This window comes from Lynx canadensis, chromosome E3 (genome assembly GCF_007474595.2).
Source record: "Lynx canadensis isolate LIC74 chromosome E3, mLynCan4.pri.v2, whole genome shotgun sequence".
In the NCBI taxonomy this organism is placed as follows: Eukaryota; Metazoa; Chordata; class Mammalia; order Carnivora; family Felidae; genus Lynx; species Lynx canadensis.
The window spans coordinates 2,333,406-2,347,929 of NC_044318.1; the positions used below are offsets into that span (position 1 = coordinate 2,333,406).

At 52.4% G+C, this 14,524-nt stretch overlaps 1 protein-coding gene across 1 annotated transcript in view; it reads left to right on the forward strand.

Annotated features, from left to right (window-relative positions):
• LOC115504521 (ATP-binding cassette sub-family A member 17-like) overlaps nucleotides 1-14,524 on the forward strand; it is a 76,439-nt gene that overhangs the window by 51,808 nt on the left and 10,107 nt on the right. The window contains exons 18-24 of the mRNA XM_032591666.1: nucleotides 924-1,227; nucleotides 2,884-3,157; nucleotides 3,329-3,533; nucleotides 5,610-5,829; nucleotides 10,796-10,954; nucleotides 13,497-13,675; nucleotides 14,276-14,401. Coding sequence (XP_032447557.1) covers nucleotides 924-1,227; nucleotides 2,884-3,157; nucleotides 3,329-3,533; nucleotides 5,610-5,829; nucleotides 10,796-10,954; nucleotides 13,497-13,675; nucleotides 14,276-14,401 — 1,467 coding nt within the window. The remainder of the gene's footprint in view (nucleotides 1-923; nucleotides 1,228-2,883; nucleotides 3,158-3,328; nucleotides 3,534-5,609; nucleotides 5,830-10,795; nucleotides 10,955-13,496; nucleotides 13,676-14,275; nucleotides 14,402-14,524) is intronic.

Below are 14,524 nucleotides of genomic sequence, written 5' to 3' on the forward strand. Positions count from 1 at the left end.
GAGGCTCCTCTCCAGCCCCAGCAAGAGGTTAATCTGGGCTCCACTGGGCCAAGCTTTGCTTCTGGAAACCTCCCAGGAGGTAATTCTCAGGGCATAACCTCGAACAAGTTGAGAGTAGCATCTTTTGACGAATGCTTTGGGTGGACGTGGCCTTCGTGTCCAAGGCAGGAGATTTCAGAGATGCTTGGTAGAGTCTCAAGGATTTGTCGGTATTTGGGGCCAGAAACTTAAGAATGCCTGACTGAAACCTGACCACCAAGCCTCTCCCCACAAAGGCTCTGGGTGGATGAGTCACGTACAACGAACACCGGCCCTGAGGCTCGAGGGCCCCGTCTGCCCCAGCTCCCGCAGCACCAGCGAGAAGCCGAGCGGGAGCTCATGGCGCTGACCTCCGGGGCCTCCCACCCCAGGCCCAACTTTATGTCTTCGACCTCAGTGCACATGACCGCACCCTTTACACTGACTGCCCGTGCCACAAGGGCCACGCTGTGCACGGGTCCTGCATATTTACCTGCGGGATATGTTACTAAAGGTGGAATTTCTAGCCTAAAGACTACATGCGTATTAGATTGTATTCATCCAGGTCATCTGTTTTCTACAAAAGTTGTGCCAAATGAAGACCTCAGCGCTGGCATTCCACATCCTCCCCAACTTAAAGTTTCTGATAATGTGGCGGGTTGAAAAAAAAAAATTGTATCATGCTTACATCTGCTATCTGTTCAGGCTACTACTCTTCCAGAGCTTTCCAATCTGTGACTTCCTTTTCTGCCATTAAATGTGAATCAAGTGATCAGGTCAAAGCAAATTTTGAACATCATCAAAGCATTAGACCCAATACGAGACTGCGGCCGGGGGGAGGCTAGCTCCTCTGTGTGGCCATGTTAATGGTGTGTCCCCCCCTCCCTTTTTTTTTTTTATCGCAGTTCAGCCTCATCTGCCAACAGTTCTATGCCATGCTCCTGAAAAGGGTCCTGTACTCTTGGCGCAACTGGTTCTTGATGCTCACGGTACAGGTCCTGGTGCCCCTGCTGATCACCACCTTCAGCCTCACCATCTTCAACCTGGAAACGAACACGGGCAGCGTGCCGCTGGAACTGACCCTGAGAACGTATGGCCGAACCGTCGTCCCGTTCTATATTTCTCCCAATTCCAGGCTGGGTCCTCGGCTTTCACAGTATTTTACAGACATGCTTCTGGCGGAGGAACAGATCCCTCTGGAGACCCGGAGTAAGTCTGAGGCCCAGGAGAGCAGCGCGTGCTCTGGGGGCCGTGGTAGGGGGTGCGCCCTGAAGTCAGGCGAACAGCCAGACGTCTCAGAAGATCTCTTGGCCGCCAGATGACAGGAAAGGGAGAGGGTGCCTGGAAATGCAGCCAGGCTCTGTCTTTCTGGGGATGGCGGCATGTCCAAAACGGAAACGGACAATTATCTGCTGTCTGATGTGTCCCGAGAGGGGATTTACACTTCGATGGAGGGAGTTTGGTGACAGATATAGAGATCACTGAGCAAATGTGAAAAGGGAGGACATGAACTCAGGAGGGCAGGGGGAGATCGTATGAAAAAGGAGACCTACCATAACAGAGCACTTGATTGTGCCTTGACTTAACCAACTTTCTGACGTATTCCAGGGGAGGGGAGAGGAGGGCAGCCCTTAGGGGGTGGGGTGGGGTAAGGAACAAAGTCCCCGCTTCCAGGACGGTACGTCCAGAGGTAAATGTGCTTCAGCGATCCAGAGAAACGCCAGCTGAGCGGCTGGAGAGTCTGATCGCCTCGGGCGAGCGGGCACTGGGGACAACGAAGGGCAGGCCAGGGCCCTGCTGTTTCTCATCCCGAGTCTTGCAGGATTATCTGGTTTGAAAAGTTAGATGCACGCGTTCTCTTGGAAAGAAATAAAATGTTGAGGTGTTCACATTTTTAAATGAAGAGATCAAATGCAGAACACGGTGGAGCAAAATGGCGGGATCACAGCGCCCTACGTCTCCAAGCCTCGGTTTCTTGGTGGGGAAGACGGGGAGAAGGATAAAGCTCGCCTCCTCCCTCCCGCCCAGGGGCGCACGCGGGGCCCGCGGAGTGAGCGTGCTGCCTGCGCGCGTTACTCCTGCTGCTGCTGCTGTGAAGGAGGGTCCTTTTCAGCACCCACGACCCCAGAGGTCTAGGTGTGCGTATATTTCCGTGGTGCTGTGTGCCGAGAGTACCGGGAAGAACGGCGGTACCACTGGCCCATAGTGAGCCCCTTGCCCAGAGGTCCTGGAGAGGGTGACCACAGCTGCAATGTGTAGGGACCATCCCGCTGTGGGATCACGGGGACACAGGTCGACCTCGGATGGGGAGAGACAGGCTGCGGAGTAAGAGCCTGAGATGTGAGCAGGGGTGGACCCCGCAGCAAGCAGGGGGTAAGCGGAGAACGTTCCAAACCCGGGGCGGCGGGGGGTGGGGGGAGCACCTGTCAGCACGGGGCACAGCGGGTCCTCGGGTGTGGCCAGACCTTGAAGGCGCCAGTGGAGTTTGGATGGAGACTGGGCGCTGCGGGCCAGGTGGGCCGTGAGGGTCATTTTGTGGTTCGGGGAGGGGAGGTGCAGTGCGACCGCGTGTGTCCTTCCACGTAGATGGGAGCGACTGGAAGAAGCACGGGGCTTCTTGGGGCCACAGCGTCCAGGCAAAGAGTCACCTGAAAAAAAATGACTAGACGTTTTTCCTCCCCCTGCCCCCCCACGGCTTCAGTCAGTGAAAGGGACGTTTTGTGGAGGCCCGGGCGCGCGACGGAGGGGCCAGCTGCGTCCAGAGGAGCCCGCTTTCCTGGGGGGCGGGGCGGGTGGTGAGGCGCTCAGGGGGCGCGGGGCCGGGGTCCAGGGCGTGAGGCTCCGGGGCGCCCGGCTCTGTTGCAGGCTCGGTGGAGGACCTCCTCCTGGACAAGGCAGAGGAGGAGCCCGAGGGCTTTGATTTCAAATACGTCGTGGCTGCTTCCTTTGAAGACCAGGGGAACCACACGACGGTGACGGCGCTGTTCAACAACCAGGCGTACCACTCCCCTGCCGTGGCGCTGGCGCTCGTGGACAACTTCCTCTTCAAGCTGCTCTCCGGGGCCACGGCTTCCATCACGGCGTCCAACCACCCTCAACCTAAGTCGGCCCTGGAGGCCTCGGAGGACATCTTGTACAAGTGAGTGTGACCGTCCCGCCCCAGGAAAGCCTTCCCGCGCATGCCGCGTCCCCTTGGCCACCTATTCTTTCTCATCCGCTTCTCGCCGGGATTACAACCGTCACCGTGAAAGACGGCTGGTGTGAGCAGTTGTGTTCACACGGCTTCCTCTCCCCTCGTGTCCTTTCGCAGCAGCCCTAAAGGACACTACCTTGTTATCAACTTGCTTTTCGGAATAGCTTTCCTGTCCAGCTCCTTTGCCATCCTGACGGTCAAAGAGAGATCCACAAAGGCCAAGCACATCCAGTTCGTCAGTGGTGTTTATGTGGCCACCTTCTGGCTCTCCGCTCTGCTGTGGGACCTCATCACTTCCCTGGTCCCCAGTCTGCTGCTGCTGGTGAGGGCCGCGTGGTTCAGGGACCCTCCCCCGCACGTCCCGGCGGGAGCGGGGGCAGGGGGCTTGCCTTCGGGACCCTGCAAAGAAGTGTAGTCTGGCAGCCCACCCAGGGTGTGACTCATCACTCACTCTCGATAAAAGGTCCCAGCAGAGGGGCCTCCTCTAGGGTCTCCAATCTGCCGCATCCCCATAACTGTCGCCACGAGCTCCTAAGAGGTCGTGCGTCGGGGACGTGTGTTCACAGCCCAGAAACAGTTCACCAGGGCACTGACAGGTGCAACCGGTGGATCGTGACTGCACTGTGCAGCTTGCGATCCCCTGGCACTCTGGGTGGGGTGGGTCACGTCCCCCTTTAATTGGCCTGTGCTTCATAACTGTCACGGAGCCCCTGACCTCGTGGTGCCGACTTCCAGGGGCAGGGCCAGTGTCTGCACTGTCTGATGAGTAAATACAGGGAACACCTGAGCAGTACTGCTAACATCTTACATTTTGGTTTTTTTCTTTTTCTTTATTTTTTATTTTTTTTTTATTTTTAAATTTTTTTTTTTTCAACGTTTATTTATTTTTGGGACAGCGAGAGACAGAGCATGAACGGGGGAGGGGCAGAGAGAGAGGGAAACACAGAATCGGAAACAGGCTCCAGGCTCCGAGCCATCAGCCCAGAGCCCGACGCGGGGCTCGAACTCACGGACCGCGAGATCGTGACCTGGCTGAAGTCGGACGCCTAACCGACTGCGCCACCCAGGCGCCCCTATTTTTTAAATTTACATCCAAGTTACTTAGCATATAGTGCAACAATGATTTCACGAGTAGATTCCTTAGTGCCCCTTCCCCATTTAGCCCATCCCCCCCCACACCCCCTCCAGCAACCCTCCGTTTGTTCTCCATATTTATGAGTCTCTTCTGTTTTGTCCCCCTCCCTGTTTTTATATTTTTTGTTTCCCTTCCCCTATGTTCATCTGTTTTGTCTCTTAAAGTCCTCATATGAGTGAAGTCCTATGATATTTGTCTTTCTCTGTCTAATTTCGCTTAGTGTAATACCCTCCAGTTCCATCCACGTAGTTGCAAATGGCAAGATTTCATTCTTTTTGATTGCCGAGTAATACTCCATTGTATGTATACACCACATCTTCTTTATCCATTCATCCATCGATGGACATTTGGGCTCTTTCCATACTTCGGCTATTGTCGATAGTGCTATCAACATTGGGGTGCACGTGTCCCTTTGAAACAGCACACCTGTATCCCTTGCATAAATACCTAGTAGTGCCATTGCTAGGTCGAAGGGTAGTTCTATTTTTAATTTTTGAGGAACCTCCATACTGTTTTCCAGCGTGGCTGCACCAGCTTGCATTCCCTCCAACAATGCAAAAGAGATCCTCTGTCTCCGCACCCTCGCCACCATCTGTTGTCGCCTGAGTTGTTAACGTTAGCCATTCTGACAGGTGTGAGGTGGTATCTCATTGTGGTTTTGATTTGTATTTCCTTGATGATGAGTGATGTAGAACATTTTTTCATGCGCCGCTTGGCCATCTGGATGTCTTCTTTAGAAAAGTGTCTATTCGTGTCTTACGCCCATTTCTTCACGGGATTATTTGTTTTTTGGGTGTTGAGTTTGATAAGGTCTCTATAGGTTTTAGACACTAACCCTTTATCTGATACGTCGTTTGCAAATATCTTTTCCCATTTTGTTGTTTGGCTTTTAGTTTTGCTGATTGTTTCCTTCCCACATCTTATTTTTTTAATATTTTATACATACACACATATATTTTTTTCTTGAAAGAAAGAGAGTGAGCAAGGGAGGGGCAGAGAGAGGGAGAGACAATCCCAAGCAGGCTCCACGCTGTCAGCACAAAGCCCGATATGGGGCTCAAACTCACAAACCGTGAGATCATGACCTGAGCCGAAATCAAGTGTCAGACCCTTAATCAACTGAGCCACCCAGGCACCCCACTAACACCTTATTTTTTAAGTGGGGATCACCGTACCCTTTCTCTAATCCTTAGAATCGAACCCTCCCCCTTTCCCAAGGTGGTGTTTCAGTGGCTTTCCCGACCTCTCCCCCTCTTTCCCAAGGTGGTGTTTCTGTACCACGAGGAAGAAGCCTTCACACACCAGGAAAACGTCCAGGCCATCATTCTGGTGCTGATGCTCTACAGCTGGGCGAGCATCCCCTTGGTGTATCTGAGCAGCTTCTGTTTTCGCAACGAAGGGAGTGCTTTTGTCAAGCTCCTGGTCGTGCTCACCTTCCTGAGCATCGGCCCCTTCGTTCTCATCTCAGTCATGGAGGACAAAGGTGAGGGCCGTTGTCCCTGCGTATCTCACAGGGTCTGCTTCCTCCTGTCACAGCCACAGAAGCTGTGTCCCCAGACGGGAGGCTGCTCTGAGCAGCTGTCTTGTGAAGAGTCCCAAACTGTGTCCCAATGTCCCCAGCACGTATCTCCGGAAGCGCAGATAAACACGGTGGCTATGTTCGTCCAGGGGGCTGTGCTCAGCAAGAGAAAGGGAGAGAGGAGCCTTGCCCACACCTGCAGCAGGGCGGACCGGTGGGTCTCGGACCCCACTGACAGGACAGATCCCCGTGACAGAGTCAGGAGAACGGCGGCCTCTGAGTCAGGCGGAGGGTGGACTGACTAAACGGAGACGGCGGGGAACCTTCTGGAAATGCTCTGCATCTTGAGTGAGGTGTTGGTTGCGTGGGCATAAGTATTTGTTGAAATTCATCAAACTGTCCACTTAGAATCATGCATTTCATCGAAACAAATTATTCCTCAGGTTTAAAAAAAAAATTTAACGTTTAGATATTTTTGAGAGGGAGAGACAGAGTGTGAGCAGGGGGAGGGGCGGAGACAGAGGGAAACACAGAATCTGAAGCAGCTCCAGGCTCCGAGCTGTCAACACAGACACGGGGCTTGAACCCACGAACCGCGAGATCATGACCTGAGCCGAAGTTGGACGCTTAACCGTCTGGCGCCCCAATTATTCCTCAGTTTTAAAACAGGTGGTAAGTAAATCAATAAGCCGAGGTTGGGAGAAGCCTGCTTGGTGAGTGTGTACCTGCACTCACAGCGCACACCTTGACATTGACATCTTTGCGTTTGGGCTGAATCTCTACCTTGGGGTTTCTACCCCGATTCTCTGTGTCATTTACTGTGATGGCAACTACTTCCTTTAAGGTGACTTTCTGTGGCTGTGTCTGCTTAAAAATGTGTGAACAGCTCCCTCTGTCTTCATCTTAGGGGCCGCCCTGTCTCTTAGAGGACTGGCCATGCACGTATTTCCAGCTACCTAGAGCTTGTTTTACTGGTGTAACTGGCCGTGTTTTGCAGCACCCATTCTATTTGCAAACCACCTGTGGAGTTTCGGAAATTATTTTCATCCAAGATCAGAAAAGGGACAGCATTTTGACTTTATGATTGAAATAGAACAAAAGCGTGCTGCAGACAGAGGAAAGGGGTTGGCAAAGCATATCGTGAGGGAACCCTAAGCTCGGAGTTGTCCGCGGTAGTGTGCGCCTAGATTCACAGATCAGTCCGGGCAGTCACCCTGAGCAATGCTGCCCTAAGCCTCCAGAAAGGACCTAGGGATCTGTCCCTTTCTCCTCTCCTCAGCCGCGCAGCCCCACCCCAGAGAGACAAGCAGCTCTAAGTCACTGAGGGGCCCTGATGGGGACAGAGCTTTCACCGAGAGTGACCAGGACGGGGTGCAGGGATCTCTGGACATTCTCTCTGGATCCCTCGACCTTTCTGGGATCCATTTCTTCTCGGATTGCTTCTTGCCATGTCTTCTCTCCCCTCCTACACAGCAACAAGGACCGAGACCATTCTGCCGCTTAGCGGGAGGCACCCTCCAACATAAAAGTCATCGGGGAAGGAGGCTGGGACAGGACAAGAACTCCACTTCTGGTCTGGGGGAAAGAACGCCCATCCCTACCCCTGAGAAGGGACACCATTAGAGAGACCAGACCCTGGCCACCATACGCCCGCCCTGGGGGCTCCTGCTGTCACCACGGCAGTCCACACAGACAAGAGTATAAAGCTAAATCTGAGCTCCCTGTCCTGAGACTCTACTCGAATGACAGCAAAGGAAATGAAAGTGTATGAATTTGTGCTGAAGCAGCATCCAAAGGACATTTGGAGGGAAAATGGCTGAAAGGACCTAACTGAGCACCGCAGAAGCCCGGAGAAGCCTGGGAGTAAAGGTAGCGCAGAGAATGGTCTGTGGCACCTCCACGGTCCCTGCTCCCATATCCCCAGCTGGAAGCACAGGACACACAGTCACCCCGGAAGGCGGAGACCCGCGTCTTGACAAACTGAACCTGCTTGCCAAAGAGACCTACACATTCGGACTGGTCCCTGCCTGGTTGCCCAGAATGTCGCCCAGCCCCCAGGCACAAAGCTAGCAACTCGCCTCCCGGCACCTCTGGTTTCTGTGGACAGATAGGCAGGGGCCGCCGAACACTTGAGGATGGCAGCCACAGAAAAGACGGAGACCAAAAATGAAATACAGGGGCAGGGAAATGGAGGAAACAAATCAACCATTTCGGAAAAGACTGCATCTATTAAACAGCAGACTTCCAGGGCACCTGGGTGGCTCAGTGGGTTAAGCGTCTGACTCAGCTCAGGTCATGATTTTGCCGCTTGTGAATTCAAGCCCCGTGTCGGGCTCAGTGCTGACAGCTCGGAGCCTGGAGCCTGGAGCCTGCTTCGGATCCTGTGTCTCCCTCTCTCTCTGCCCCTCCCCCACTCGCTCGTGCGCGTGGGCGCACACTCTCTCACTCTCTCTCGCTCTCTCAGAAATAATTAAACATTTTTAAAAAACCAGCAGATTTCCATGAGGAAGAAAAACTCTGAGGGCAAGAAAGAACTGATTGCCAACGTAAACATATAGCAGAAGGGTTGGAAGACGGTCTGTCGACCTCCCAGAAAGTAGAGCAAAAAGACAGGAGGAAAACCAGGAAGGTGTGAGCGAAGGCAGGTGCCGTGAGAGAGTCCAGGAGATGCCACGCTGCGAATGGAGAAGCGTTCCACAACGAGAGCGTGGGCTTAAGGAACTCACTAAAGAAATAAGCAAGAAGATTTCCCAGAGTTGGAAACAAACCAAGCTCGACTGAAGGGATCCATCAAACATCCAAAACTGAAGGAAAGAGCACCCACGCCTTAAATCCAGATGCCTCCTAGCGGACAAGTTCTAAGCTCCATTCACCGGTCTCAACCAAGCAGAAGGACAGAATCAAGGCACGTTAAGACACAGCCGGGAGAAACGTGACCCATTGCGTCTCGTTCTTGGAAAGCTAGCGGAAAGATACAGGCCAGCAAGGTGAAAGGGCAAAGCAGGACAGAAGGTACAGGACACGGAAAGGAGTGGGTCCAGCCCCAGAGTGCAGCGGAGAAGAGTCGCCTTCGGGTGGGGGGCAAGATACGGAGGATGGTTCGCGACCACGTGCTTGGGCTTTAAGCAGCTTTGGGGTAGGATCCAGAAAGAAGAAAGGGAAGTAAGCAGGAGCCATGAATATCTGCTTCTTCAGTTAGATGCATTGCTTGTGGATGTTTTCTCCGATTGTGGTTAGGGTGAGCTCGGGGGAAGGGGGTGTCCCCGCTCAGCTTCCAACCACGCCCCGCTCAGGGCCCGGAGACACCACCAGCCTGTTGGTTCCTAGGCCGCTCGCAAACCTTGTGTGTGTAGTGGCTAAGCCTTCCCATCGACCCCACCCACGACCCCACCCACGCGGGGGCTGCAAGGCCGGGGTTCAGGCAGCTATCCCCTCCCCCTCCCCCTCAGCCTCCAGGCTAGATTTCCAAATTTAAAGTTCTAAAGAGAGAAAGTTAGGAGGCCATGGTCCTCTGCGCTTCCCTCCCAGTCACTCTGCCACCTTCCTAGCTGTCCTGCCAGGTTACCATCTCAGATGCAGCTCAAGCCTGGTCACCGGAGCCATAACCCTTGGGCCTCGGGTACCCACACCTTGGCGAGCATATAAGGGTGGCCCTAAACTCTGCTTCCTGCCCCTTGTGTGGGCCGTGTCTCAGCGGCCAGCACACATTGGTTGAGACGCCTCGTATCCAAGTTCAACTCATCATGCACCCCAGTGGCCGCCCCCCACCCCCAGCAAGAATTTCACGGATTGATACCCAAAAGCGGTAAGGCTCTAAACACAAGTCCTGAGAGTATAGTTTCTTTCCTCTCGTATAATTGGCTCAGCCTCTCCCCAGGCCATCTGCAAGTCACGTGTCCCTGGGCTCCCCCGAATTCCCCGTGGGTCTGGAGCCACAAAGTGTGACATGAGAGCCCCAACCCCTGCCCCTCGGTTCCTCCTTCCTGTCGGTGACACTGTGCTGGGGCTGCACGTTGCGGGGCGAGGTGGGGCGGGGACTGGGGGGATGGTGGCGGGACTCAGGGGCATGCGTGAACTATCAACACGGTCCAGTACCGGACCATGCCTCGTGCATGCACCACACATCCGTCCTCTTGTAATAAGCTTAGGTGTAGAATATTGCTTTTACAGAACACGTCTGTTTAATATTTTTTAAATGTAGCTCAATTTCTTTACAACCTCGTTTGGTATTCTGTTTTTTTAATGTAACACAAATCTAGAAATCGGTTTCTCTTAACCTCTAAGGGGCCCCAGTTTCTGCATATTTACTTCACAACCAGCCAATTGGCTCACCTTGCCTTCATTTCTTACTCTGGTTGATTCTTGTGGCCTTTCCAGGTACGTGGTGACGTACAGCATCGCAAATGATGGTTTTGTCTCCACAAACTATATAGGCGGGTCCCGAGTCTCATTATCCGTTGGTACCATGACGTTCAGACAACCTCACAGCGGGCCCACCAGACCCTGCGGTCAGGCCCCAGCTCCCCTGTAAACTGTGTCTCCCTCCGGCCTCTAAACTCACCCCTTCCGCAGATGCGTTTCACGAGGCAGCTGAGCTCTTGCTGGGTTTCCCAAAAATCACACCAAGCATTTTGGCACACGTCTGCAGGAACAGATGGAGTGGGGGTGAAACGCAGGCTCAAGCAGCATTGCAGAAGACAACTGTTCATGGCGTGGGGGCTGAGTGACCGCAGAGGGGGAGACCAGGTCTCTGGTCTGGGGCCGGGCGTGACAGTGCGGTGAGAGATAACAGATACAGATACAGACAACAGATACAGACATCAGATCCTTGGCGTAGATAGACAGGCAGCTAGCCCGGAGAGACGTGTGCTAGGGGACATGCCCTCTTCCTTGCTGCGAGGAGAGTTACTATTTTCTGTCACCCTCACAGACCAAGGCCGCACCAGGGTCTCGGAGTCCTTGGATCATGCCTTCCTAATGCTCCCCGGCCACTGCCTGGGAATGGCTCTCTTCAACTTATACTACAACTACGGACTCCAGAAGTTATGCAAAACCAGGAACCTGAGCCAGTCTGAGTGTAATAAATTTTGTGAGTATCGCAAATGGAGATCCGCCCTCCTACAGGATACAAGTCAGCAGGTCTGGGCATATTCACGAGGCTGTACGAGGAACACCACGATCCCAGTTCGAGAACATTTCCATCTCACCAAAAAGAAACGCCCTCCATTCACACTCCTTCCCCATTCCCTTCTCCCCATAGCCCCTGGCAGCCACAAAATCTACTTTCTGTCTCTGTGGATCTGCCTCTTGTGGACATCTCATATAAATGGAATCACACAGTACATGGTCCTTTATGCGTGCCTCCTTCCACTCGGAGTAATGTTTGCAAGGTTCACGTCCGTTGTAGCAGGTATTAGTACTTTGTTCCCTTTTTGCGGCTGAATACTATTCCATTGTGTGAAGGGACCACAATTTGTTCGTGTATTCATCCGGTGATGGACACGTGGCTGTTTCCACTTTTTGGCAGTTATGAATAGTGCTGCCGCGAACATCCACGTTCCAGCTTTTGCGTGGACGTGTTTTCGGTTCCCTGGAGTCCATATCTACGAGCGAATATGTGGCTTAGCTCTTTGAGGAGCCACCAAACTGCTTTCCGTGGTGGCTGAGCCCATTTTACATTTTTGCCAGCGATATAAGACGGGTCCGATTTGTCCACATGCTCTCCAACACCTTGCAAAATTATCTATTTTTTTCAATTGTGGCAAAATGTATATAAAGTTCACCATTTTGTCCGTTTGTGAGCATAAGTTCAGCGGCATGAAGCACAGTCACACTGTTGTGCAGCAATTGCTACCGTCCGTCTCCAGAACTTTTTTTTTTAAGTTTCATTTATTTATTTTGAGAGAGAGAGAGAGAGAGAGAGAGAGGGAGGGAGAGTCCCAAGCAGACCCTGCACTGTCATTGCAGAGCCCAACACGGGGCTCGAACTCACAAACGAAGAGATCATGAACTGAGCTGAAATCCAGAGTCGGACACTCAGCCCGCTGAGCCGCCCAGGCTCCCCTGTCTCTTTTTTTCACCCTGCACAACCGAAACTCTGTCCCCATGAAACTCTGATGCCCCCTCCTGCGGCCACCATTTCACTTTCTAACTCTGTGAATTCAACTACCCTAGGTACCTCCTATGAAATGGCTTAATTTCTTACTTCCTTTCATGTGTATTCTAGAGCTATCTTCTTTGTGGTCACCACCCACCCTTTGGTTCTGACGTTGCATTTTGAGTTTGCGCGAGCTTAACTTCCATAACACAAAAACTGCTCCTATACCACCCGTACCCACTCCCTTTCAGTGACTGTGTGTTGTGTATCCAGAATCATGGAGTGGTCATTGTTTTTATGCAGTTTCTTCAGTGGTGTAGAAAACCACAAGCGGAGTTACAAAGCCGACTTGCAATAATGCTGGTTCTTATCACTGTCCCTGTGTTTACCATCGCCAGACATCTTTATTATTTTGATCTCTGCATCCTGATACGGTCGATGTCCATTACGCATTATTAAATGAAACTAGTGAGTTGGAGAAAATAATGCATGGTATCACTCCATTTATATTGTAAAAGATCGTATCTCGAAAGGGTAGAAGGATTAAACAAAACTATCACAACAGTTTGGGTGAGTGGAGAAGTAACTTTATTCTCTCCCTCGTCCGTGTTCCTTTTCCCCAGGGTGTATTTACAGCATAATTTTAAAATACACATATTTAGGGGCTCCTGGGTGGCTCAGTCGGTTAAGTGTCCGACTTCGGCTCAGGTCATGATCTCACAGTCCATAAGTTCGAGCCCCACATAGGGCTCTGTGCTGACAACTCAGAGCCTGGAGCCCGCTTCGGATTCTGTGTCTCCCTCTCTCTGACCTTCCCCCGTTCATGCTGTCTCTCTGTCTCAAGAATAAACATTAAAAAAAATTGTTTTAATAAAATACACATATTTAAAAGAAAAATCTTAAAGCAGATCAGATTAAAAAGAGGGGAATAGAGGGGGCACCTGGGTGGCTCAGTTGGTTAACCATCACACTTCAGCTCAGGTCATGATCTTGTGGTTCGTGAGTTCGAGCCCCATGTCGGGTTCTGTGCTGACAGCTCAGAGCCTGGAGCCTGCTTCGGGTTCTGTGTCTCCCTCTCTCTCTGCCCCTCTCCTGCTCACGATCTGTCTCTCTCTCTCTCAAAAATAAACAAACATTTAAAAAATTAAAAAAATATTTTCTAAGAATTAAAAAAAAAAGAGGGGAATAGAGGCTCTCAAATGTTTTTACATGACTGGTTGTTTGAAGCTGTAGGGGACTGAAGACAGATCAAAGAACCAAACGCATAAATATCTTGCATTTCAAACAGCTGTCACGTGGACAGGGCGAGGTCCTTGATTTTACTGCATTATTTGCACAGATGATGGGTTGTCGCAAGAAAAGCAAAGTGTAGTTCATGTTTACCATCTGCCGGGATGTGGGGACAGCACTGGTGACGCACATGTGGCATTCCAATGGTACTTGCTCTGGTAGAAATTTGCCCACTCTAGGTAGAAGGTGAGGAAAAGCCGGGAAACCACCCAAAGTTTGGTAACACCTGCTTTTTCCCCGTTAGTAGAGGGATACACGGTCCAGGAGAGCATCTACGCCTGGGAGTCCCTCGGGATGGGGAAGTACTTGGCAGCCCTTGCCATCTTGGGGTCTGTGTACCTCATCCTGCTTTTCCTCATTGAAACCAATGTCTTGCGGGAATTGAAAGCCAGGTTTTCTGACCTCAACGGGAAGCAAGAAAGGGTGAGTGGGTCAGAGAGTGACTCTCGAAGCACGGGTGAACGGGCTGGCTCACGGCCTCCTGTTTGTGGTCGGGAGTGGCCTTGACTCTCAGCATCTGAGGGAGTCTGGAGACCGTAATCCACCCCCAGGGCAGAGGGGGTGACAGCCAGTGCCGGGGACCCCCGTGGCTCTGGAGGGACAGGGAAGGGGGAGGGATGGCTTGGCTCCTGTGACGCTGGTCAGCCGAGCAGAAGCAAAACCAGTCCCCCTTCCGGAACGCCTCTTCCCCACGTTCCTCCAGGAGCCTGATAGGAGAAAGGTCTGTTCTGTCAGCTCTTGGTCTGAGAATCTTCCAGAGGCAAAAGTCCCACAAGGACTTTAGAAACTCTAGAAAATGGACTTGTGCCTTCACATCCCCAGGCTTCAAGTCTTTGAATTTTTCCCAAAAGGAAAAGCCACGTGGAATTTCCACATCCACCATACCCTGGCCACGCGGCTGTGAGCTTGGTCCGGAATACCCACACTGGCCCCGGGGGAAGGGGCGGTGGGGTGTGCGTGAGGCCTCCACCTCCCGCCCTCGCAAAAGCGCTCACCCTTCCCACCCTTGTCTGGGGAAAGCAGGTAATGTTGCAGAAGGTAACGTCCGTGCCCAGAGACCAAGATGTGCAAGAGGAGGCAAAAACGGTCCAGACTTCTTTGAAAAAGCTGCGTGAGGAAAACCCACTTGTTCTTAAAGACGTGTCAAAGGTAACATCAGACGTGCCCCAAAGGCAAAGAATCCCAAAGGCGAAGACCATTCTTCGGGTGGCCCTTTGATAAGGAAGCTGCTGCCTGGGCGGGGGAGGGGCCCTGTCTGCTAGCTCCAGCCGC